The 27,668-nt window shown below is 39.4% G+C and overlaps 1 protein-coding gene across 2 annotated transcripts in view; it reads right to left on the reverse strand.

Moving 5' to 3' along the window:
- LOC115223262 (acetyl-CoA acetyltransferase, mitochondrial) overlaps window positions 1-27,668 on the reverse strand; it is an 86,542-nt gene that overhangs the window by 2,682 nt on the left and 56,192 nt on the right. For both annotated transcript variants that reach the window (XR_004997954.1, XM_029793768.2), the window contains exons 5-12: window positions 17,704-17,804; window positions 14,357-14,449; window positions 11,795-11,845; window positions 8,766-8,919; window positions 7,602-7,694; window positions 5,553-5,666; window positions 3,947-4,011; window positions 462-619 (exon numbers count right to left, since the gene is read on the reverse strand). Coding sequence is in view for 1 of the 2 variants with exons in the window: in XM_029793768.2 (XP_029649628.1) it covers window positions 462-619; window positions 3,947-4,011; window positions 5,553-5,666; window positions 7,602-7,694; window positions 8,766-8,919; window positions 11,795-11,845; window positions 14,357-14,449; window positions 17,704-17,804 (829 nt within the window). In the remaining variant the exon portion in view is untranslated. The remainder of the gene's footprint in view (window positions 1-461; window positions 620-3,946; window positions 4,012-5,552; window positions 5,667-7,601; window positions 7,695-8,765; window positions 8,920-11,794; window positions 11,846-14,356; window positions 14,450-17,703; window positions 17,805-27,668) is intronic.

The following is a 27,668-nucleotide window of genomic DNA, read 5'->3' on the forward strand; positions in this document are numbered from 1 at the left end:
AAGCCCAGTACTTATTCTATCGGTCTCCTTTGCCGAACCGCTAAGTGACGGGGACGTAAACACACCAGCATCGGTTGTCAAGCAATGCTAGGGGGACAAACACAGACACACAAACACATACACACACATATATATATACACATATATACGACAGGCTTCTTTCAGTTTCCGTCTACCAAATCCACTCACAAGGCATTGGTCGGCCTGGGGCTATAGCAGAAGACACTTGCCCAAGATGCCACGCAGTGGGACTGAACCTGGGACCATGTGGTTGGTTAGCAAGCTACTTACCACACAGCCACTCCTGCGCCTAAACTGTTGACATATCAAAGAGAACAAGGAGAACGTACATCAACAAGAACTTTCACTCTTAAGAGTATCTCTAAAGGCAACATATGAGGGTCAATTTGTGTGGTAAATAAATTGTGAGGGTGAAGAAGAAAGAAAAGTGTGTCTCTTACCCGATTGGGTGGCCCAAACTAACGGCACCACCATGAATGTTCACTTTGGCCGGATCAAGACCCATCAATTTGTTGCAGGCCAATACAACCACACTGAATGCTTCGTTTATTTCCCACATTGATATGTCAGATACATTCTTACCAAACTGAGCCAAAAGCTGAAAAACAAAACAATAAATTTACAAAATTAAGCCTACTGGCCTACTGACCACAGGATCATAAGTTCAAATCTTACTATTGTCTTAATATCAAAAATGTTTGAGATAATTTGCCATTTCATCATCAGCATCGTTTAACGTCCGTTTTCCATGCTAGAATGGGTTGGACGGTTCAACCGGGGTGTGGGAAGCCAAGAGGCTGCCCCAGGCTCCAGTCTGATCTGGCAGTGTTTCTACAGCTGGATACCCTTCCTAATGCCAACCACTCCATGAGTGTAGTGGGTGCTTTTTATGTGCCACCAACACAGGTGCCAGGCGAGGCTGGCAACAGCCACAATCGGTTGGTGCTTTTTACGTTCCACCGGCACAGAAGCCAGTCAAGGCGGCACTGGCATCGGCCACGTACGGATGGTTCTTTTTATGTGCCACTGGCACAGGTGTTAGATTATAATTTTTCATTCTGTTAAAGTCATCTTTAAACACAAACAAGTTTTCATTATTTACACCTACATTCGACCAGTTTGATCTCTGATTATCCTCAAGGTGTCTCATTCTTTGATGTTGTGCATTATCCCAGACTTGATCTAGACTAGAAACTTTGGTTTCTAAATAATAGACAATAATGTCACTACGGAGGTCAAATGGTCCTGTTATGACTTGCTGAATAAAAATATTATTATTTATAATTTAGAAATGAAGGTTGTCATTTCAAATCAAGCCTTGTCCTACATATATATTCAGAAATAAGACAACCTCATGACCAGAGATCAAACTGATTCAAATTTTAGCTATTGTATTGTCTCTGGGCAAGGTATTGATTGCTTCAATTGTTTCCATTGTTGAAAACAGATTCTGCTACTAATTCTTCAATGAGTGGGTAGCAGAAATATGAAGGAGACATATAAAGGAGTTATATAAAGGAGACTGCTGTGCTTGAGGAGACCTATTGAGCCAAGTACATCAACATCAAAATAAATATCAAATGGAAATTTTAGTTGTGATCCCTGTGCCAGTGGAATGTAAAAAGCACAATCCGAACGTGGTCGATACCAGCGCCGCCTTGACTGGTTTCTGTGCTGGTGGCACGTAAAAAGCACCAACCAATCGTGGCCGCTGCCAGCCTCCCCTGGCACCTGTGCCAGCGGCACGTAAAAAGCACCCACTACACTCATGGAGTGGTTGGCATTAGGAAGGGCATCCAGCTGTAGAAACACTGGAGCCTGGTGCAGCCTCTTGGCTTCCCAGACCCCGGTCAAACGGTCCAAAACATGCTAGCACGGAAAACGGACGTTAAACGATGATGATGATGATGATGATCTATTGTGTGAGTGTGGTATCTATTTTCTGATCTTTGCTCTACACAAAAATGGTGGAATGGCTTTTGTACATTTAGATTCATGAATATTTTTTGACATCTGTTACACTCAAATATAAAATTGTCGTGGATCCTGTTAGACTGAAATAAACAAAGTTGTGTATTGCCTCATTACACAATACAATGGTTGAAACTTTTATATTTTGAACTGATCATTATGTGGTCACTAGTTCAGCAGCTTCCAAATATGTAAAATACTAAAAAACAAAATGTTTACAAGTGAGGGAATTAATAATGGGACCAGTCATTGGTTCAAGTTGGGAGTCAGTTAATGATAGAACCAGCCACAGGTTCAATGATGGGATCAGCAAAGTCAGGTTTGGAACTAAGTTTTAGTTGGCCTCTGTGCCGGTGGCACGTAAAAGACACCATTCGAGTGAGATCATTGCCAGTACTGCCTGACTGGCCCTGTGCCGGTGGCACGTAAAAGCACCCACTACACTCTCAGAGTGGTTGGTGTTAGGAAGGGCATCCAGCTGTATAAACTCTGCCAGATCAAGATTGGAGCCTGGTGCAGCCATCTGGTTCGCCAGACCTTAGTCAAATTGTCCAACCCATGCCAGCATGGAAAGCGGACGTTAAATGTTGATGATGATGTATGGTTAAGAAGTTTGCTTCTCAAGTACATGGTTTCAGATTTAGTCCCAATGTATGACATCTTGAGCAAGTGTCTTCTACTATAGACCCAGGTTGACCAAAGGGATTTAGTAGAAGGAGACCGAAAGAAGTCCATTGCATGCATGTGTGTGTGTGTGTGTGTATGTGTGTGTGCAGGTGTCTCCTTGTCTTGACATCACATGATAATCGTAAACAAGCAGCAGTCATATAACGGGTATCCATCATTTCTAATGTTCCATGAAAACAGGTCTAGCACCAGGAGGCATAACCTTATTTGGAAACAGGTGTGGGTTGGTGACAGGAAGGGCATCTGGTCATAGAAAAATCTTGCTTCAACAAGTTCCATGAAGCTGTGTGAGCATGGAAAAGCTGACGTTAATAAACTGATGATGATGACTTCCTTATCACTTTCATTATTATAAGAGTCTGTCTGCAACAGGATGGGAATAGTGTTGTGGAAAGGTGATCGTGGTTGGTCTATGTACAAGGTTAGGGGTATGGTTATGTCCTCATTGTTGATAGAAGAGAAATTTAACTGCTTAGCATTCAGATTACTGTGTCAAATGCAATGCTTATTTATGCAAATTGGCTTGAATTAATTATGCATTATCTCATCATCATCATTGTTTAACATTCGCTTTCCATGCTAGCATGGGTTGGACGATTTTGACTGAGGGCTGGCGAACCAGATGGCTGCACCAGGCTCCAGTCTTGATCTGGCAGAGTTTCTACAGCTGGATGCCCTTCCTAACGCCAACCACTCCGAGAGTGTAGTGGGTGCTTTTTACGTGCCACCGGCACAGGGGCCAGTCAGGCGGTACTGGCAATGACCTCACTTGAATCTTTTTACACATGCCATTGGCACAGGTGCCAGTAAGGTGACGGTAATGATCATGCTTAAATGGTGCCCTTTTACGTACCACGGCACAGGGGCCAGTCAGGCGGTACTGGCAATGACCTCGCTCGAATCTTTTTACACATGCCACCGGCACAGGTGCCAGTAAGGCGACATTGGTAATGATCATGCTCAAATGGTGCCCTTTTATGTGCCATGGCACAGGGGCCAGTCAGGCGGCAATGACCTCGCTTGAATCTTTTTACACATGCCACTGGCACAGGTGCCCTTTTATGTGCCACATTGTAACTAAGATTTCAATAATATGATTGCTTATTTTTTTAGAATGACATTGTAGGATAGGTGTGAAAGGTCAGATCTGGCCAGTGTGAACATAAAACAGGTGAAATGTCTAGGTCTTACAGGGGCAGTTTAAAAACTAAAGGGTTAATCTGAAGATGAAACCTCAATTATGAAGTGAATGAGTCAAAAATGTTACCTTCTCCATGGCCACAGCTGGGGCTGTTGGGAAATCAATTGGGTTCTTGGCAGCATCAGCAAAACCTGAATGTATAGGGATAATTTGAGCCAATGAGATATTCTGTGTTGATATCAATATACATCGGTCATACATAGCAACAATAACAACAACAACAACAAAACAAGAACCATAGGAACATGGCTGAGACATTTGCTTTATGGTCATGTTGCCCAAGTTCAATACTACTCTAATAAGTGACTTCTGCCTTAGCCAGCCCCAAGCTGACCAATGCCTTGTGAATGGTATTTGATAGATAGGTGCTTTGCAGAAGTAAACTCTTTGTGTGTGTGTGTGTAGATAAGGGGTGAGCATGACCAAGTCTTGTGCATGATGTTTCTGCGTTCTTTTGTCGTCTTTCTGTTGATGTTTTACTCTTTTATATATTACTCTATTACTCTTTCACTTCTTTCAGTCATTTTGACTGTGGCCATGCTGGAGCACCACCTTTAGTCAAGAAAATCGACCCCAGGACTTATTCTTTGTAAGCCCAGTACTTATTCTATCGGTCGCTTTTGCCGAACTGCTAAGTTACAGGAATGTAAACACACCAGCATCGGTTGTCAAGCAATGTTGGGGGGAACAAACACAGACACACAAACATATACACACACATACATATATATATATATATATATATATATATATATATATATATATATATACACACACACACACACACATATATACGACAGGCTTTGCCAAATCCATTCAAAAGGCTTTGGTCGGCCCGAGGTGCCATGCAGTGGGACTGAACCAGGAACCATGTGGTTGGTAAGCGAGCTACTTACCAAACAGCCACTCCTACGCCTATATATATATATATATTATATATATATATATATAATATATATATATATATTACATTATCATTACTTTTTCTTTTATTACCTTCTTGGTATGTTTTCCCTGAAGGAACAGAGGCAAGAGAATAGTGAGGACCCTTTCCTCTTATAGGGTACAACGCTATTTCCCTAGTGCCAATACCAGAAGGGGATGCGTGCACTATCATTCTAAAGTGGAAGGTGTGTTACATGCAAAGTGTTCCACAGGATCTCCAGATAAATTGTACTGTTTATGACACTCTTGATTTGATGTATAGGACCAACCTCTTTTCCACAAATGCAACCTAAAGCCCTAACATTATGAGCATCATACCTATTTGTTTACTACCCACAAGGGGCTAAACACAGAAGGGACAAACAAGGTCAGACAAAAGGATTAAGTCGATTATATCGACCCCAGTGCGTAACTGGTACTTAATGATTCGACCCCAGTGCGTAACTGGTACTTAATGATTCGACCCTGAAAGGACGAAAGGCAAAGTCGACCTCAGCCGAATTTGAACTTAGAACATAACAGCAGACGAAATATGGCTACGCATTTCACCTGGCGTGCTAATGTTTCTGCCAGCTCGCCGCCATTCATTCATTCTATACAAAAATGTGGAATGGTCATGATCAGAATAAATTTGGTGATGAGCTTGTTGGATCTGGGTTGACTTGGGGCTAAACGATAATCATGACAACAATAACGAGGAGATGTTAGTGAAAGAAGAAAGTCTTACCAACAATTCGAGCCAGTGGTTTCACCTTTAACCTGTCGGCTGCCTGTGCTGTCATGAGAACCATAGCAGCAGCACCATCATCTAATTTGCTGGAGTTAGCTACAGTCACGGTACCTGAGGAGAAAAACAATGTTAGAGAGAGTACCAATATGGCAGTGTTTAACCATTTAGTGTTCAGATTATCCTATCAAACATAATGCTTATTGATTCCCATTTATTTGAATTAATCATGCATTATCTCATATCTTCAAGATCTTGATGGTGTAATTACTTAATGTAGAATAACATTGTGGGGTAGGTGTGAGAGCCTGGATCTGGTCAGTTTGAACATAAAACAGATCAACTATTTTGGCCGGATATGGCCGGTTTAAATACTAAAGGGTTAAGAGTAGCAGTACAGTGTTATATGCAGTAGAACTAATATCATTAGAAGAATTAGTTTAACATCCACAACGCTAATTTAAGGTAAAAAAACAGTACTAACATATTGTTATCTGCACTACTAACACTCTATCATCTGAAGTGCTAATACAGTGGCTCCCAGGAACTGTATCAATACAGTGGTTACCAGGAGTATTAATAGTCAAAAGTCCTCTGTACTTTTAAAACAATAGTTATTTGCGTTATAAACACAGTAATCATATGCAATGTTAAAACAGTGACATTTACAGTGCTTACACACTGAGGTCAGTGTCTTCAACAATGTTAACAGATTGTCAACTGCAGTGCTAGTACAATAGGCATTTGCATTGCTTATACAGTGTTATCTACAGCAGTCCTTCTCAAACTATCTGATGTGGTGTACTGGCAGTTTTTTTTTTTGCAATGTGCCAGGGACCAGTAATATTTCTAAGTAATATTAATTTATACCGGAAACAATATAAATAATTACGGAGATGTACTTGCATAGCGAGTGACCTGATCTGACATCGTGTGCTGGAACGAAAACAATCGTAGCATGGAAGATGTTTCTAAGCCATTTAAGAAACACACAAAAACCGTTAGATTCACTTCAACATTTAAGTTTAATTTGTCAAAATATTTTCGTCGCTTTAAGACCGCGACCTGTTCACTGACAAAACTCCGTGCTGCATTTCGGAATTTTGTCAGTGAACAGGTCGAGATCTCAAAGCAACGAAAATATTTTGGCAAATTAAACTTAAATGTTGAAGTGAATCTAACGGCTTTTGTGTGTTTCTTAAATGGCTTATAAACACCTTCCGCACAATATAATTAATGAATATAATAAAAGTTGACAATTTGTTTTGTCTTATATTTATTTTGTAAACAAATAATACAATATTACATAAGCTTTTTATAATGTTTCTTTCTTTTCTGGAAACTCACCTTGTACTGGCAGCTGATGGCTCGCAGACTGGTGCCAGTCCATGGACCACCACTTTGAGCAGCTCTGATCTACAGTGCTATTCCACTGGGCAACCTTGTCACTTGTATAGTGTCATCTGCAATGCTAATACAGTGTCATGTGCAGTGTTAATATAGTTGATATCTGCAGTATTAGTGCAGAGCCATCGGTATTGTTAATACACTGGTCATGTACAGTGTTAGTAGTACTACTGATACTGTTAAAATAGCATCATCAGTATTCTTGATAAATGGTCATATACATTGCATACTCTTTTACTTGTTTCAGTCATGTGACTGTGGCCATGCTGGAGCACTGCCTTTTAGTCGAACAAATCGACCCCAGGACTTATTCTTTGTAAGCCTAGTACTTATTCTATCAGTTGCTTTTGCCGAACCGCCAAGTTATGGGGACGTATTCGCACCAGCATCGGTTGTCAAGCGATGTTGGTGGGACAAACACAGACACACAAACATACATACACATATATACGATGGGCTTCTTTCAGTTTCCATCTACCAAATCCACTCACAAGACTTTGGTCAGCCCGAGGCTATAGTAGAAGACACTTGCCCAACGTGCCATGCAGTGGAACTGAACCCGGCACCATGTGGTTGGTAAGTAAGCTACTTACCAAACAGCCACTCCTACGCCTATATATATATGGTGTAAGTAAAGTTTACCTTCTGCCTTTTGGAACACTGGTCTGAGACTGGGCACTTTGTCTAGTTTCATTTTATGTAACTCTTCATCTTCAGATATGGTTACTGCTTCTCCTGGTAAACGAAGGAAATTTATTTATCAATGGTGAAATAAAAGATTTGGAAGCAAAAGTTTGGTGTTCCTAGAGGGGGTATAAATTGTGTGGTGGTGGTGGTGTAGCATTGAATCTGGAAGAGGTGGAGGTTAAGAATAAGTCAATAATATTGAATGTATTCCTATAAAAAAAAAACCTGTTCAAGGCCTTGGAGTGTTCTTGGCTTTGAGTTTTACTGGATAATTCCATGTCCCTTGGAGGTAGGATGTACAAGTGTATTTTGTAGTGTAAGGTTGCTGTTGAGCAGAAATCTTGGAAGAGGACCTAGTTAGTGTCTCTGGGAGCAGGGAGGAAGTGTGAATCAAGTCAGAAGGCAGCAAACCACATCTTTCTACATGACTGAGGCAACTCCAGATATCATGAGCATTATCCATCCTTTGGCTAAATTATGAAACAAATATACTTCACAATATATATATATAGAGAGAGAGAGATAGATAGATAGATAGATAGATAGATACCTGTGCTGGTGGCACGTAAAAAGCATTATCCAAACGTGGCCGATGCCAGTGCCACCTTGACTGGCTTCCCTGCCGGTGGCACGTAAAAAGCGCCAACTGATTGTGGCCGTTGCCAGCCTCCCCTGGCACCTGTGCCGGTGGGACATAGAAAGCACCCACTACACTCGGAGTGGTTGGTGTTAGGAAGGGCACCCAGCTGTAGAAACTCTGCCAGATCAGACTGGAGCTTGGTGTGGCCTCTTGGCTTCGAACCGTCCAACCCATGGTAGCATGGAAAACGGACGTTAAACGATTGTACTAAGGATATGTGAGGATATGTTGTGCAGGATGCAATGTGGTAGTCGTGGTATCTTGTGTTGTGCTGTTGTGTCATAGTACACGTGTGGTAGTGTAATGTGGTAGGTAGGACGTGTTGTGTAGTTAGTGTGGTAGTGAGGATATATGTAGTGCGATAGACAGGACATGTTGTGAAGGGTGTAGTATGATAGTCTCATTGGGCAATGGTGTAATCAATTAATCCGATGGGTGTGAAGGGTGAAGTAGCTTAACAGAGAATAATTATGTCATACCTTTTTTCTTTGGTATCTGAACAGGTGTAATTTCGGCTGCCAAGACACCCTCGTGAAAAGCCTTCTGACTACGTTTGTAACTCATGACAGCATGTTCATCTTGCTCTGTACGTGAGATGTCATATTTTTTAGCAGTGTCTTCAGCACAGTTTCCCTACAAAGGAAGTCAACGATTGAAAAATAACAACTGACACGGACATAAGTAATGCCTCTCTTATTCAACTGCTGAGCTTAAGACTGATCTCATACAACACATACAACCCATGCAGACACCCAAATACACACACATCATCATCATCATCGTTTAACGTCCGTTCTCCATGCTAGCATGGGTTGGACGGTTCGACTGGGGATCTGGGAAGCCAGGAGGCTGCACCAGGCTCCGGTCTTATCTGGCAATGTTTCTACAGCTGGATGCCCTTCCTAACGCCAACCACTCCGTGAGTGTAGTGGGTACTTTTTACGTGCCACCTGCACTGGTGCCAGGCGAGGCTGGCATCGGCCACGGTCAGATTGGTGCATTTTACGTGCCACCTGCACAGAAGCCAGTCGAGGCGGCACTGGCTTCGGCCACGATTCGGATGGTGCATTTTACGTGCCACCTGCACGGAAGCCAGTCGAGGCGGCACTGGCTTCGGCTACAATTCGGATGGTGCTTTTTACGTGCCACCGACATGGAAGCCAGTTGAGGCGGCGCTGGCATCAGCCACGATTCGGATAGTGCTTTTTACGTATCTCCAGTCCAGGGGTCCTGGCATCTGCCGGGTGCCAGTCATAGGATTGGTTCAATTTCGATTCTGATTTCACTTGCCCCAACAGGTCTTCACACAAGCATAAAGCCACTCTCACACACACAATCACACATATTACATACCCGGACATGCACCAATGCACAACCACAGACAAAGTCACACACTGCTGATGTTTAAATGGGAGAACGACCACTAATTGCATTTGCAGCTTCTGTTGCCAGTCCATGTTGGTATCAATATCCTTCCCACCCCAACTTGGTGACCCCCGGGAAACAAGTTCTGAATAACTCTTCTGGAATCTGGCAGTAGTCCTTTCTGTCATGTCTTCTTTCTTGGAAGTACTTACTTACGACGGCATTCACCCAGGGTGGGTTGAGCCGGTTTCTTCTCTGGTCCTGACGGCATTACGAACCATGGCACCCCACGCTCGACGGTCCTGTGCGAGGTCACTGGAGATAGCGAACCATTCATGGTTAAATCTGCACAGACCGACCACCTGTGGACCTGAGAGTTTGGAGAGGTCCTCCTTTATCATCGTTGCTCAGGTCTTCAGCTGCCCGCCCGTGCGTTTGCGCCAGCTGGGAAGTGGAGGTGGGACTTGGAAGTGGGACTTTTCTTGCAGGAGCTAAAAGCTTTCCTACACACACAGATTGAAAATGCACAAAAGTATACATAAAAATATACATAAACATACACTACATACATACACCAACACATACACACAGAGTGATCCAAATCTGTTAGTAAATGCGAAGCATGTATGAATGGCAACTTTATCTAATAATCCTATCTACTATGGGCACCAGGCCTGAAATTAATGAAAAATGTCACCTAAAAGAATCCCCCAGCATTTTGGGCACAATTTCAGCTGTATGAAGGCAGTATGGTCGTAATGAAAATTTCAGCTGAGTAAGGAGAAGGAATATAGAATAGTAATAAGTTTAGACTCTGATCATCCTGTTCCTGCAAACTTATAATTAAAGGCATTTCATCTGTAGCCATACATATTTTAAAGGGTATTTAGAACACTGCATTATCTAATATGTTTCTCCCTTTTGTTTCTATATTTCTGTTGCGATACTCTGCTTTTATTTCAAATAATTTTGAAAATAAAGAATTTAGTAAATTGCCTTGTCATTATTAAGTTTGTGTTTGGAACATAAATTAGTGGCCGATGCCAGCGCCGCCTTGATTGGCTTCCATGACGGTGGCACGTAAAAAGCACTAACCGATCGTGGCCGTTGCCAGCCTCCCCTGGCACCAGTGCCAGTGGCATGTAAAAAGCACCCACTACACTCTTGGAGTGGTTGGCATTAGGAAGGGCATCCAGCTGTAGAAACTCTGCCAGATCAGACTGGAGCCTGGTGCAGCCTCCTGGCTTCCCAGACCCTGATCGAACCGTCCAACCCATGCTAGCATCGAAAACGGATGTTAAACGATGATGATGATGATTTGAATGAGAGATTTTAATTTAGATCCCCTTAAAATAGGAAGTTTGTATCATGGAACCAAAAACATTAACAAGTGGGTCGATACCAAAGGAGTTAAGACCATGGTGTATAAGTTCATGGGAATTTAGCTGCTAATTCTAGCACTTTGAGTGACTATGCAGAAGCTCTCTAATTGTAAGACAGTTCCTTGAGATGTTTAAGCTACTGTCTTGGGGTTATTGAATGTGACTCAGCTGATTTTGCTACCTTGCAATGTTTTCTATGAGTTTCTCTTGCACTTAGAGGATCTATATTTTTGGTGGAAGCTGGAAAGGTTGAGCATGAACAAGGTAGGTCTCTGTGAAAAATGTAAGAGGAATTTATATTCAGACAGAGATAGGGCTTAATATTTAACCTATGCTTTAACCCTTTTGTTACCGTATTTATTTTGAGATGCTCTGTGTTTCTTTCAATTAATTTTAAATATAATAAATAATTTAGTAAAATAACTCGGTTATCTCAGCTAGTGTTGGGAACATAAATTGTGAAAACAAGACATTTATGCTACAGAGCAAGAGCCAGTTTCAGCCGGGTTGGTATCAAAAGGGTTAAGGCAGTGAACTGGCAGAAAATGTTAGCATGCAAGGTAAAATGCTTAGCAGCATTTTGTCTGTCTTCACATTCTGAATTCAAATTCTGTCAAGGTAAACTTTGATTTCATCCTTTCAGGGTTGATAAAAAGAGTCCCAGTTGAGCACTGGCACCAATGTAATCAACTTAACCCCCTCCTCTGAACTTGCTGGTCTTGTACTGAAATTCGAAAATCAATATTTAAGCTGTGACTTACCATATGGATGTGATCATAGGCATCAGTTAATCCATCAAAAACAATTCCATCCTAGAAAATACAAAACAGAAAAGTTAAAGTGAAACAGAAATTGCATAAATAACATAAACTAAGAGAAGAATCAAATTGAACAAGGGATCAAACTGAAAGAGAGATCAAACTAAGAGAAGGATCAAATTGAACAAGGGATCAAACTGAAAGAGAGATCAAACTAAGAGAAGGATCATGCTAAATAAGGCATCAAACCTCATTACAGTTTGAAACAATTCAAATCTACAGACCCCATCAGGAGCTTAATCGTGAGAGTTTGACTTTAAAGATGTAGTTATGTTGAAAAGAAATTAGGACTTATAATATATATGTGGTGTGTAGTGATAGATGTAATATATATTTGATAAAAGCTCTCGAGTAGACTATATTTTGCTGACGAGGTCCAGTAATATTGAAATATGTCTTAATTTCTTGAAATTACCTCCCCTTTTTCTTTTGAGAGCCTCTAACAATAAACCAGTCATTATTTTCTATCCCCAACTAAAAGGGCAATTTCAGCAAATTGAGAATCTTTTGCATTCACCATTCAGTACATTTGCTCTTAATTTATTTATCAATACTTATCTTGTCTTCTACCAACTTGGTTAGACCTCAAGGCATAGTTACGTTAAAAGCATATGACTTCATCTGCTCTTCCAATGATTGAGGCAGTGGGGCAATAAACCATGGTGAATTGTGCACTGATTGGATCCCAACCAAACCGATCTTGTTATTCAGAGTGCTGCTGACATTTAGCCCCAGTTCTTCCCTGACCTGTAGACCTATGATCAAAGATATGGCAAGTGTGGCCATACATATGATTGAGAGAAATTCAGCTGTGTGGACCTTCCATCATTAATCGGAGGTACCTTCTATTGTATGTTAAGAGAGAGAGTACTTAACCTATCATCATCATCTTCAACGTTTAACGCCCGTTTTCCGTGCTAGCACGGATTGGACGGTTCGACCAGAGTCTGTGAAGCCAGGAGGCTGCACCAGGCTCCAGTCTGATCTGGCAGTGTTTCTACAGCTGGATGCCCTTCCTAACACCAACCACTCCATGAGTGTAGTGGGTGCTTTTTACATGTCACTGGCACAGAAGCCAGTCAAGGCGAGGATCTTTTCGGTTTGAACGGTAGTTTTTTAAAATAATGTCCATGTAACTAAACACTTTTAAACTTCGTATATTGGTGGAATGTGTTTATAAAACATCCTTTTCTCTTGGCTTTATTGAGAAATTCTATAGTTTGTAAAATATTTGTTGTTTTTTTTCTTCAATTTCTGCAATTTCAACCAATCAATGACGTCTATTGAGGTGAAAACATTCTGTGCTGTATGAATATGTCCCTCGTTTAAGAAACAGATTGGGTTTATTTACATTTCTGAAGAAAAAAAGATACCCTTCCCCCCACCCCTAACCCTAACCCTAAAACAGATTGAAATGCAATAGATCGATACTAGGGTCATAATTATGGGTGACAATTTCATATGACACCGGTAAAAAAAACTGCTGTTCAAACTGAAAAGATCCCAAGGCGGCGCTGGCATTGGTCACGTTCGGATGGTGCTTTTTACGTGCCACCGGCACAGGTATGACTAGTTAGTGATTATTTTACTAGTACTTAGTTTATTGGGCAAAATCCTCCGAAATATGAGTTTTACTTCAAATGAAGAAAATAGCTACAGTAGAGATAGACGATGGTGATGAGGACAAGAGATGGCAGTGGATGGTAGCTAAGTAAAAGTAAGTCATTATACTATGGACGAGTGATGGTAACAGAGGGTGACTACAGAGTGGTATACACTTATTTTTTTTTACTTGTTTCAGTCATTTGACTGCGGCCATGCTGGAGCACCGCCTTTAGTCGAGCAAATCGACTCCAGGGCTTATTCTTTGTAAGCCCAGTACTTATTCTATCGGTTTCTTTTGCCGAACCGCTAAGTGACGGGGACGTAAACACACCAGCATCGGTTGTCAAGCAATGCTAGGGGGACAAACACATACACACATATATATATACATATATACGACAGGCTTCTTTCAGTTTCCGTCTACCAAATCCACTCACAAGGCATTGGTCGGCCCGGGGCTATAGCAGAAGACACTTGCCCAAGTGTCTTGCATGATGGTGACACTCATTTACAACTATCATGCAATGTCAAGGCCGGGGGGGGGGGGGCACAGTCACTCTCTCTCACACACACACAAATGGGCCCAGGTTTCTTTCCATGTACCAAATCCACTCACAAGGTTTTGGTTGGCCTGGGGCTACAGTAGAAGACACTTGTCCAATGTGACGTGCAATGGGACTGAACCTGAAACCATTTGGTCAATGGGACTGAACCCGGAACCATGTGGCTGGTTAGCAAGCTACTTACCACACAGCCACTCCTGCGCCTATGGTCAAGTTAGAATAAGAGATGGTAGCTAGTGTAGAGGTAAGTGAAAGTGGTATGAACAAAGCCTTATTAGGAGTGTCATGTAAAGGTAAATGATACTGGGAAAAGACAAAGAAATATTTGGTGACTTACTATGAGCTTAACCCCTCCATAAGGAGTGCCAGATCGTAGCATATAAAGTGGTACATTCGACATACTTTCCATTCCACCAGCAACCATGACATCCTAAAGAAAATGAAAACAATTTTTCTTTATAAAAATCCTGATTTCTTAAACTGAAACAAGACCTCAAATACTAAGAAAAGGTGTTGCCACTAAGATAATCTCTAGAACTTGACTAAAATAATAATAATAATGATAATAATAATAATATAATAATAATAATAATAATAATAATAATAATGCCCTGATGCAGTACCAGGCAGTGGCTCTCATGGCTTCTGATCTTAACTGATTGGAAGTGTTATCATGTACATTGTTTTGTCTTGGTATAAAAGATGGGCTACAGCAAATAATCTGCTCAGTACCACAGATTTGCTTGTCAGTTGTTTGACCATAGCCAGTTGAGTAAGTCCCTTAGTGGCTGACGATATGTGCATCTCTGATCACAAGCAGAAGTAGTGGGGGAGCATCATAGCCATGTGTTGAGAGGGATTCTTTGGGGTTTGAATAATTCACCTCTGGAAACATGGGTGTTTTGTTCAACATCCTTAAACAACCCTTACTCAGGGACCTTTTGAGCAGGATGGGTTACTCGACCAGAAGAAAATTCTAACTGGGCCCCACCTGTAAGGTCATGTGCTGTTTATCTTGATATGAGATCACCATGTCGCGCACATATGGTTGTGATGCATGTGCCTGGTGTACCCTTATCAGACGGGTAGTCATGATGGGTATATTGGGCTTCGTATATTTTACCCCAGTGTCACTTTGATGGCATGAACTGCTCTCTCACTCAATAATAATAGTAATAATAATAATAATAAAAATAATAATAGTAATAATAATAATAATAATAATAATACAACCCTTATTCAGGGACCTTTTGAGTGGGATGGGCTACTCAACCTGAAGAAAATTCTAACTGGGCCCCACCTGCAAGGTCATGTGCTGTTTATCTTGATATGAGATCACCATGTCGCGCACATATGGTTGTGATGCATGTGCCTGGTGTACCCTTATCAGACGGGTAGTCATGATGGGTATATTGGGCTTCGTATATTTGTACCCCAGTGTCACTTTGATGGCATGCACTGCTCTCTAACTCAATAATAATAATAATATTCTAAAAGGTTTGGCATAGCTCTTCACAAAGGTAAACAGACAAGACGAAGAGCACGATGTGATTGCAATAGATATGTTATTGGTTGAACGATATTTCGACAGCAAGCCTGTCTCTGTTGAGTTCAAAATGAAAAGTGATAAAAATTCAAAATTATAGAAATTCCAATATGAATCAGAAAATGAGAAATCAACATTTCTGTCAGTTAAAAAAAACTTGTTTTTTTGTGCTGAAAAACAAAAGTCGTTTATCATTTCTGGAAATATGCAAACACGAAAAAGTTATAGCGGACAGTCTTACAACATCAAATATCAACATGTAGATGCCGATTGCTCTTGTTCATAATTTAGATTTGAATTTCTATAATTTTGAAATTTTATCACTTTTTCGTTTTTAATGTGACAAAGACAGGCTTGCTGTTGAAATATCATTCAACCAATAAAATATCTATTGCAATCGAATAATAATAATAATAATGATAATAATAATAATAATAATAATAGTAATAATAATAATAACAGTAATAATAATAATAATAATAATAATAATAATAATAATAATAATATAGTAATAGTAATAATAATAATAATAATTATAGTAATAGTAGTAATAATAATAATAATAATAATAATAATAATAATAATAATAAGAGAACTATTACTACCCATGAATTTTAATTTAACTTAAAAAAAAATGAACGAACTAGTGAGTTTAGTTTAATGGCCTACCAATGTATACTATGAGTTTCTTTGCCCTAGGAGTCGGGAAGACACTCGGCAAGAAATGGAAGCAAATTTGAAAGAAGAAGAAAAAAAAGATAACAATAATAATAATAATAATAACAACTGATTTAGGTACAGGGTAAGCAAATTGGGGGATGGGGGCTAGTTAATATCATAGACCAAAGTACTTGTATTTTCTTTTATTGACTCAAGAAAGTAGAAGACAAAGAGATTTGAACTCTGAATGTAAAGAGTCGAAAGAAATACTGTGTTTTTTTCCAATGCTCTAATGATTCTACCAAACAAACCACTTGATGTGGTGGTGGTGGTGCCTTGTCAGCTCACACATGGGCAGCAAATGTTCAAGAGATGCAATGAGGGCACCAAATGTTTAGAGATGTGAGTTCTTTTAGAAATATGATATCTAAACCAGGCACAATATTTTGGTTTTTGAACACACTAAGAAAACAACCAGATCTTTGTTGGCATTACAATAGAAATAGGGCACAGTGTGTTATCAGTGAGTGGAAACGTGACTGATAATGTGTCAAGGCCTAATATAATTCCGTTATATAAGTCATTACTTTCTTTGATAATTTTCCTAACAATTTAATATAGGAAACTAATCCTACCATGATTTGAACATAGAATCTAAGTTGACAACCAAACAAAATGTATTATGGGCTTTAGTTAATCCCACAATACATTTTGTTTGGCTCTCAACTGATTCTGATATCAAATACCTTAAGATATCATCATCACCACTGTTTATAATGTCCATTTTCCCTGCTTGCATAAGGCAGATTTTCTATGGCCAAATTCTCTTCCCATCACCAATCTTCACCTATTGCCAAGTAAGGTGATATTTCTCAATGCCCAGACATCATCATCATCATCATTTAACACCCACTTTCCATGCTAGCATGGGTTGGATGATTTGACTGAGGTCTGGTGAACCAAACTCCAAATGAAGGACACTGCTTGTATGATGGTGACACTCATTTACAACTATCATACAATGTCAAGGCGGGGGGGGGGGGGCAGTCACTCTCTTTCTCTCACACACACACAAATGAGCTCAGGTTTCTTTCCATGTACCAAATCCACTCACAAGGTTTTGGTTGGCCTGGGGCTACAGTAGAAGACACTTGTCCAAGGTGACATGCAATGGGACTGAACCTGAAACCATTTGGTCGGGAAGCAATCTTCTGACCACACAGCCACACCTGCACCTATAATAAAAACATCTAGTAGCAGCAGTGGTTGTAGTAGTAGTAGCAGTAATCAACACCATTTGTAATCAATACAATGATTAATGTAGCATTAAGGTTGTTAGCATTAAGGTGGTTAGACAAGTTCTTCAACTCCCTTAGGTCTATCATCTTAGAGAAATCTATTTTTTGTAGATACATAAACACATCATTACTACAATAGTAACATCATCAGATGTGTAACTTACAAACTCCGAACCCTACCTGGTGTCCACACATTAAACTCTGGGCAGCCAACATAACAGACTTCATACCAGAAGCACAGACTTTGTTCACGGTTGTGGCCGGAGTTGAGATGGGCAAACCTGGAAGAAAAGAAAATGATGGAGTTAAAGAGAAGCACTGATGAAATCTTGGTTTAAATGAACAATGTGTTATTGATGCTGTCATTGTTGTAACTGTGTTGCAACTGTACAGGTGCTTTGCTGGCATTATTGCTTCTATCGCTGCAAACATTATATCACAAACCTCATGGAAAATATCAAGTTGATAGATAGTTTATATACATGCATTATATAAGTACTAGCACTATGACCCGGCGTTGTCGGGTCTAGTGCTAGTCAACCATATTTGGTCTTTCATGAAAATCCCTATCTCTTGTCATTCATTGGGTCTAATTCCCTGCATTTCTCAAATCAAAAAAGCGTGCACGTTTGAAAGCCAAAACACATAATAATGCGTCTTCACAAAACACAAAAATGTGCAGAGTCATACAGACTGTCTGCAAAAGCGCACGCGCATCCAACTGTCAGGTGTGAAATTATCTCCGTCCAATCAAAAAACAGACATTTTGCCATTTATAGATATAGAGATTTTAAGCAAACGTTTAGAAATTCTCTGGGAAACTGTAAAATCCAGAAATCCGGGACAGTTCCGGTCATAAATTGGATAAATTGGTCTGGTACAGTATTGAGGTGTGATACATAACAAAGGGAGGGAAATGCAGAGTTTTAAAGAGTTATTTCCCTAGTTATGGTTTAATATCTTTAGATTAAACTGCTGGAGTTACGTCCCTTGTATTAAAGACTTTTGTTACCTAAAACATAAGGGGTTGGTTTATCGATTTTTTTAAATGGCTTTCAGTGGTAACTGGGGAAATGAAATGATCTTCACAGTTTTGAATAACCATAGAAAGTGTGAGCCCTCTCACTGAAAAATTGTGGATTTGTATAAAGGATACACACACACACAGACATTTTGCCATTTATATATATAGAGAGATATAAGGACTAAATATATATATTATACATGAATTACATCAGTGTGTGTGTTTATGAAGAGGTACTGGAAAGTTCCTAGCTTTAAGACTATTGTGAAAGGCCTGGTTGGAGATTCAAGCTTCTGAGTTTTACAGGGCTTAGAAAAAACTGAAAGACCACTGCAATTTGTGTGTGAATCTGTGAGGGGAACATGTTGAATAAAATCATAATTAACTGATCCTCCTGTATTTTCTCATACCCAAAGCCAGGACCTTTCAGCAACCCCTCGTACATATCATTATCATTTACTGGCCACTTTTTCATGATTCAGAGGGGGTTTACCGAGACAGATTTTCTGTGGTTGCATACTCTCTTGGACATGCTGCCTAGTGAATATATTCTGGCCCCTCATCATCAACTTATCTTTCCTTCACACCATTCTGTCCACCTGGCTTCCATGCCAGTGGCACTTAAAAGGCACCATTCGAGCATGATCGTTACCAGCATCACCCTACTGGCACTCGAGCCCCATGCTTGTAGGGTATTAAGAGCACCATCTGAGCATGATCATTGCCAGAGTGGCTATCTGACCTCTATGCCGGTGGCACATAAAAGACACCATTCGAGCGTGATCGTTACCAGCATCGCCATACTGGCACCTGTGCCGGTGGCATGGGTAAAAGATTTGAGCGAGGTCGTTGCCAGTACCGCCTGACTGGCCCCGTGCCAGTGGCACGTAAAAACCACCCACTATGCTCTCAGAGTGGTTGGCATTAGGAAGGGCATCCAGCTGTAGAAACTCTGCCAGATCAAGATTGGAGCCTGCTGCAGCCATCTGGTTCGCCAGCCCTCAGTCAAAATCGTCCAACCCATGCCAGCATGGAAAGCGGACGTTAAACGATGATGATGATGATGATATAAAAAAAACTGAGAATGTTTGTCTGTCTGTCTGTGTCTGTATGTGTGCATCACTAAAACTCAAGAACTACCCAACTGATTTCATTCAAATTTTACACATGCCTTACTTACGGTCCATGGAGTGTCATAGGGCAAAAAATTTTTTAACTTCTTACCTAATGCAAGCCCGGAGCAATCTCTTATCTCTTACACTATTTTAGTATTACGTGTCAAAAGTGAAACCATAACATCTCTTAGAAAATTACTATTTTTAAATCTCACAATGAGAGATATTCACCAACAGTACTTTGGAATAAAGATCGTTTGCCAACATAACATAGCAGTCCTGGTTTAGGACGAAAGTTGCTGTAATTTAGCCCCAGGAGACATCATCTCCAGCTGGCTATATGACACAATCTGTAGCCTTATATTTTCAAACAAGGGAATCTAGCACCCCCCACTCAGCTCAAAACAATATCTGTGTATTGCGATTTCTGGGTTATTTCTCCTCATCAGCACAGACTAATTAACCGAACAATTATTCTGTGCTGATGAAGGGAAATAACCCGGAAATCGCGATACACAGATATTGTTCTGAGCTGAGTGGGGGTGCTAGATTCCCTTGTTCAAAAATATAAGGGCACGGATCGTGTTGTATAGCCAGTTGGAGACGATGTCTCCAGGGGCTAAATTACAGCAACATTTGTCCTAAACCAGGACTGCCATGTTATGTTGGCAAACAATCTTTACTCCGTAACATCTCTATTGGAATGTGAGAAACTTCCAGTTTAATAGTTTCATTATTAATACTGAAACTTGTAAAGTGAAACTATTATCTCATATATACATGCATACATACATGTATATATATAAATTTGACATGAGCGATTCTTTCTTGTTTGGGATTCACAGTCAAACAGCTGGGTGGAATTGCACGAAAAATTACACATGTGTAGAATGATCTGGTGGTGATGTATTTTTTCATAGCTCCCATGGTTACTGAGATAATCTATTATAATAATACTTTTGTGTTTATGAATGAGAAAGGAAAGGGTGATAGATGAATAAGGAAAGAAGGGGTGATATCATACTTGGTAGTGGGATGATGAAAATTGTACACTGAAAAAATAAATCAAACAGCGTTTCAACTCTGTGTGAATATATGTGTATGTAAAAAGGGGGTATGTGAATGTGTGTGTGTGTGTATGTATGTGTGCATGTGCATACACAATGGAAGTGGGATGGTTCATCTTTGTTCACTTAGTATTTGGGTTTATTTTTTGATTTGGTTGAATCTTGGTTGGTATTTTTTATTGGTCAATTATTTTTTAGCATTCTGAGAGAAAATAGTCATTCTAAAATTGTTTTTTAATGTGCCCAACAAGTCGAATGCTTACACAGAGCAGGTTTTACAGCCACATCATCCAAACCGACTGGTGAAACTGGGCTTAGCTGTTAGTACATATATATATATATATATATATATATATATATATGTAATATATATGTCTATATATATATGTATGTGTATATATGTATGTATGTATATATGTATGTATGTATATATATATAATATATATATATATATATATATATATATATATATAATATATATATATGTGTGTGTATATATATGTATGTCTATATATGTATGTATGTGTATATATATATATGCATATATACATACATATATGTACATACATCTATACGACACGATCTGTGTCTTTATATTTTCGAACAAGGGAATCTAGGACCCCCACTCAGCTCGAAGCAATATCTGTGTATCACGATTTCCAGGTTATATATATATATATATATATATATGCATATGTAGGCATAGGACGTTACGAAACGTGTACAACATAAAATACGAAGTACGAGTACATGGAATATGAACTACTTTTTCAAACAACAAAAGACACAAATGGAAAACAAGACAAACGACATAAAGATGAACGACCCTTCATCAGTTGTTGGCACTTTCTCTACTCTTGTATCTTGAGCATTCGCACTCTATACGATCTTTTTACTCTTTCGTTTTTTGCTGTTGTATGTATATATATATATATATGTATGTATGTATGTGTATGTATATGTTTGTGCGTCTGTCTTTGTCCCCCCAACATCGCTTGACAACCGATGCTGGTGTGTTTACATTCCCATAACTTAGCTTGTTTGGCCAAAGAGACCGATAGAATAAGTTCTAGGCTTACAATGAATAAGTCCTGGGATCGATTTGCTTGACTAAAGGCGGTGCTCCAGCATGGCCACAGTCAAATGACTGAAACAAGTTAAAGAATAAAAGAATATATATATATATATCATGTGTAATAAGGAAAGTGTTAAAATTATTTTGGTGGTGTTTCTGTACCAATATTACCCACAATTCCTATTATAATAGACACAAATGTTGCCAATATTCTCCACATTCCTTGTATTTCTAATTCCAGTTCTGTGTTTTGTACACAAGGTTTTTGCACATTGCTCAAATGCATTTCTGTTCAATGGTATAAAAACACAACCCATGTGCCTGGTGCTACTTGTTCTGGGTTATTTTTACATAACACCTACTCTTTTACTCTTTTACTTGTTTCAGTCATTTGACTGCGGCCATGCTGGAGCACCGCCTTTAGTCGAGCAAATCGACCCCGGGACTTATTCTCTTTTGTAAGCCCAGTACTTATTCTATCGGTCTCTTTTGCCGAACTGCTAAGTGACGGGGACGTAAACACACCAGCATCGGTTGTCAAGCAATGCTAGGGGGACAAACACAGACATACAAACATATACACACACACTTATATATATATATATATATACACATATATACGACAGGCTTCTTTCAGTTTCCGTCTACCAAATCAACTCACAAGGCATTGATCGGCCCGGGGCTATAGCAGAAGACACTTGCCCAAGATGCCACGCAGTGGGACTGAACCCGGAAACATGTGGTTGGTAAGCAAGCTACTTACCACACAGCCACTCCTGTGCCTCTGCATTTTCATGCAAAAAGATATTCAGCTTGTTAGGATAGAAAACATCAACTGAGTATCAACAATCTCAATACCAAGATGAAATGCTTGTAACAAAGTGTATTTTTGCCAAAAGCACTCAAAGGCTTCCATACAATTTCCATATAACAAAATCCATTCACACTTCCGTGGTGAAAGACAACCAAGGTGTTGTGTAGTGGGACTGATCACAAATTACAGAGGTATCAAGCAGTTGGATCAGGTAATGAAGGTCACGGAGAGGATCACAGCCCAACTAATTAGGGAGAAAGTCAGTTTGGTTGAGATGCAGTTCGGGTTTTGTTCCGGGTAGAAGCACCACATATGCCATATTCCTGGTTCGACAATTGCAGGAGAAATACCTGGCTAAAGATAAACCCCTTTACTTAGCTTTTGTGGACTTGGAGAAAGCCGTAAACTCCTTAAAAAGTTTACTGTGCCTTGTTGTGATTTCAGATTCAATCACAAGCACTCTGGTGTGAAACAGGAAGTGGTTCTTGCTTTATGTCAGGGTAACAAACGAGATATATCTTGTTACAAATGGGAGTGTATTAAAACAAAAATTATTTAAAAAATAACAATGAAATTATTGTATACAGTGCTCAGGTGCACCATAACTTTTAGATTATAAAGAATCAAATGCATGTGCAAACACGAACACAGGTGTATATATATGTATATGTGCGTATGTGTGTATATACATATACATACAAAAAAGAATGCTTCTAAACATATGATGTATATATACACACACACACTTCCTTGTTCTGCTAACTTAATTAAACAGCTTAACGAAGTAGGTGTGAATATATATATATATTATATATATATATATATATATAATATATATATATAGAGAGAGAGAGAGAGAGAGAGATTCACACCTGCTATATATATATATATATATATATTATATATATATATATATATATATTATATATATATATATATATATATATATATATATATATATATATATATATTATATATATATATATATTTATATATATTATATATATATATATATATATTATATATATATATATATATATATATATATATATTATATATATATATATTATATATATATATATATATATATATATTCACACCTGCTATATATATATATATAAAATTTACTTTAACTGATCTAGTAACCTGTTACTTTGGAATTTGCCCAAAGATGCAGCCGGACGCATTCATACACGCACAACAGAGACAAAGAGATATTTCTCATCTTTTTAAATTATATATCTAGGTCACCTGTCTGGGGTGTGAAAGTCATAAGGTTATAAAGAAAAATATAGACATGTATGTATGTATGCATGCATGTGTGAGTGTGAATGGACGTGCACACATACACAGATATATATACATCATACATGTATACACCTAAAAACAGGAAGAACCGAACTATGTGTGTGTGTGTGTGTGTATATATATATATATATATATTAATATTAAGGCGGCGAGCTGGCAGAAACGTTAGCACGCCGGGCAAAATGCGTAGCCGTATTTCCTCTGCTGCTACGTTCTGAGTTCAAATTCCGCTGAGGTCAACTTTGTCTTTCATCCTTTCGGGGTCGATAAATAAAGTACCAGTTACGCACTGGGGGGGGGGGGGGGGGGCAATGTAATCGACTTAATCCGTTTGTCTGTCCTTGTTTGTCCCCTCTGTGTTTAGCCCCTTGTGGGTAGTAAAGAAATATATATATATATATATATATATATATATATATATACATACATATATACATGTGGGGGTGCTGAAAAGTTCCTGGCCTTAAGGGTGTTGCAAAAGGCCTGGTTGCAGGCCCAACTTTCCAAGTTCTTTTACAGGGCTTAGAAAAACTGGAAGGACTGCTGCAATGAATGTATGACTCTGAGAAGGGGATTATGTTGAATGAAACCAAGATTAACTGATCCTCTTGTAGTTTCTTTTACCCAAAGCCAGGAACTTTTCAGCACACCACCCACTCACACACACACTCATCTGTGGAAAGCAGACGTTAAACGATCATGATGATGATGATATATATATATCTATATCGTTTCCCACCTTTACCAAGCATTGAACTTATACATTCCATGTTCATGTCCTCTTGTTGTTTTGCTATTGTTCATGTTCGATTATTCTATATATATCATCATCATCATTTAGCGTCCACTTTCCATGGGTTGGACGGTTCAACTGGGGTCTGTGAAGCCAGAAGGCTGCATCAGGCTCCAGTCTGATCTGGCAGTGTTTCTACGGCTGGATGCCCTTCCTAACGCCAACCACTCCGTGAGTGTAGTGGGTGCTTTTTACGTGCCACCCGCACAGGTGCCAGACGGAGCTGGCAAACGGCCACGGACGGATGGTGCTTTTATGTGCCACCGGCATGGGGGCCAGGTGAGACTGGCAACGGACACGAACAGATGGTGTTTTTACGTGCCAGTCAGGGCGGCGCTGGCAACGGCCACGATCAGATGGTTCGCTTAACCACAGTTGCAATTTCCATTGATGTTGATCGACTTCGATTTTGGTTCTGCTTTCTGATATCTGAATAACACTAGCAGTATCACCTGGCATTGCTTGGGTTTGTTTCAACCCTTTATAATTGGAATTTTTGAAAAGTAAAAATTCTGCATTATGTAGCTTGTTATTCTCTTTAAGTGAACATTTTTCTGGTTGAAATACACCGAAAAATGGTGACACAACAGTCAAAAAATTGTAAAAAAATAGGGATTTTCATAGAAAAAAAAGCACCATTTTGATGTAAATAATTTTTGGTGTTAACGTGGTCCGATTTGAATTTTATCTTCTAAGGAATGAAGAGCAAGCCTTCTTCTATCATACTCTCAATTTTGGTCAACTTGCGCTGCAGTGTCTCGAAGAAGATAGTGCTAGTTGAAGGCTACCAAACCTGCCATACACAGACAACTTGAGCTTTATATATATATATATATATATATTATATATTATAAAAGGGCTTAGTAAAATAAATTACTTTGCCGCATACTGAACTCATTAGAAATAGCAGCTAAAAAAAACTTTTTTAAAACTATTTCCAATACTTAAAGAAAACCTCTCTCATATAGTGCTTATATATAGTAATATAATAATAAGAGTAAATAATTTCTATAATGGTTTTTCAAAAAAGACCACAATTATTTACTGGTAGAATTCGGTATGCAAATATAGCCGATTAATGGTAGGAACTTCTGTAAAGTTCAGTATATATATATATATATATAAGAAAAAAGGGACAGGCAACAGGTTGCTTGACTGCATACCGAAAGAGTAGAAATAGCAGTCAAGAATGCTTGAAAATAGAAATAAGCATTCTTGACTGCTATTTCTACTTTTTCGGTATGCGGTCAAGCAACCTGTTGCCTCTTATATATATATATATATACACATATATATACACACACACATACATAAAGAGCGAGAGAGAAGGGGGGGTGAGAGGGATGAAATATTATACTTTCTCTTTGTTCTATGTAATGAATCTATTGGCTCCCAGCCTGAATTCTTAATATCTCTTGTATTTATATAACTATTGTTAACACTACCTCCATCACATGCCACTATCACAGGTATATATATAATTAACTCGCAAAGATAATGTCAAGTAAGGTGGAGGCAAGGCTGTGAGGTACAGGTGTAGCTGTGTGGTTGAGGAACTTGCTTTCGAACCATGTAGCTCCAGGTTCAGTCCCGCTGTGTGGCACCTCGTAAAAGTGTCTTCTATTGAAGCCTCGCGAATGCATTTGGTAGATGGAAACTGAAAGAAGCCCATTGTATACCATCATCATTTAATGTCTATTTTCCCTGTTGGTAATGGGTTGAATGATCCAACAGGATCTGTTTGACACTCAGTTATGATGATGAGGGTTCCAGTTGATCCGATCGATGGAACAGACTGCTCGTGAAATTATCATGCAAGCGGCTGAGTACTCCACAGACAGGCATACTAGTAACATATTTTCGGGGCGAGTCACTGTGACATGGAGTGTGACAAGGTTGGCCCTTTGAAATACAGGTACTACTCATTTTTGCTAGCTGAGTGGACTGGAGCAACATGAAGTAAAGTGCCTTGTCCAAGCACACGTGTGCCATGTCCCAAACTTACACCCTTATGATCTTCGGCCAAATACCCTAACCCCTTAGCTATACGCCTTCACATGACAGTACAGGATCTGATTGGCTGAAGGACTTTGTTGAACTTCAGTGTCAGCTGGGCATGGTTCCTACAGCTATGTACATATGTGTGTGTGTGTGTGTGTGTGTGTGTGTGCATGTGTGTGTGTGTGCGCGCATGTGTGTGTGCCTCTCTCGTCTTGACATCATGTGATGGTTGTAAATGAGTTTCCCTGTCCTACAAGCAATGTCGTTTGATTCCAGTTTTCTGTAAAATATCAGGCCAGTTGTGTTTTAACTTGGATGTTGTTTTAATTTCTAAGTTCCACTAAATATTCTTTGGAGTCTAAATATAATGAACATTATCTGTTGGTAATTTCCGTCCTCTTACTCTGTTCCGGATTGTTCAGGCCATTGCATCATAATTAATGAGAAGATTATAGAAGATACTGTTTGCGCGAGCGTGTGCTTGGGTACGTGTATGTGAATGTACGTATGGATAGATGGATGTGTGTGTGTGTGTGTGCCCCTCTCATCTTGACATCATGTGATGGTTGTAAATGAGTGTCACTGTCATACAAGCAGTGTCGTTTGTTTCCAGTTTTCTGTAAAAAAGAAAGATAAAAAACACGTCTGCTTATGGGAAACGGGAGAAAACGGGCCTCAGGCTGTAGAACCTCTGTCTCAAAAAACTTTGTCTGACCCATGCAACTTGGGAAAAGTAGATGATAAGAGGAAGAAAACGCAGTTACAGGATCTATTAGGTCACCGCTATTAACGTTCCTACTAATATTACTACTATTTGTATGTGTATGTATCCAGATATATAGGAGCACTCCGTCGGTTACGACGATGAGGGTCCCAGCTGATACGATCAACGGAACAGCTTGCTCGTGGAATTAACGTGCAAGTGACTGAGCAATCCACAGACACAAG

Source organism: Octopus sinensis, linkage group LG2, assembly GCF_006345805.1.
Source record: "Octopus sinensis linkage group LG2, ASM634580v1, whole genome shotgun sequence".
NCBI classification, from domain to species: domain Eukaryota; kingdom Metazoa; phylum Mollusca; class Cephalopoda; order Octopoda; family Octopodidae; genus Octopus; species Octopus sinensis.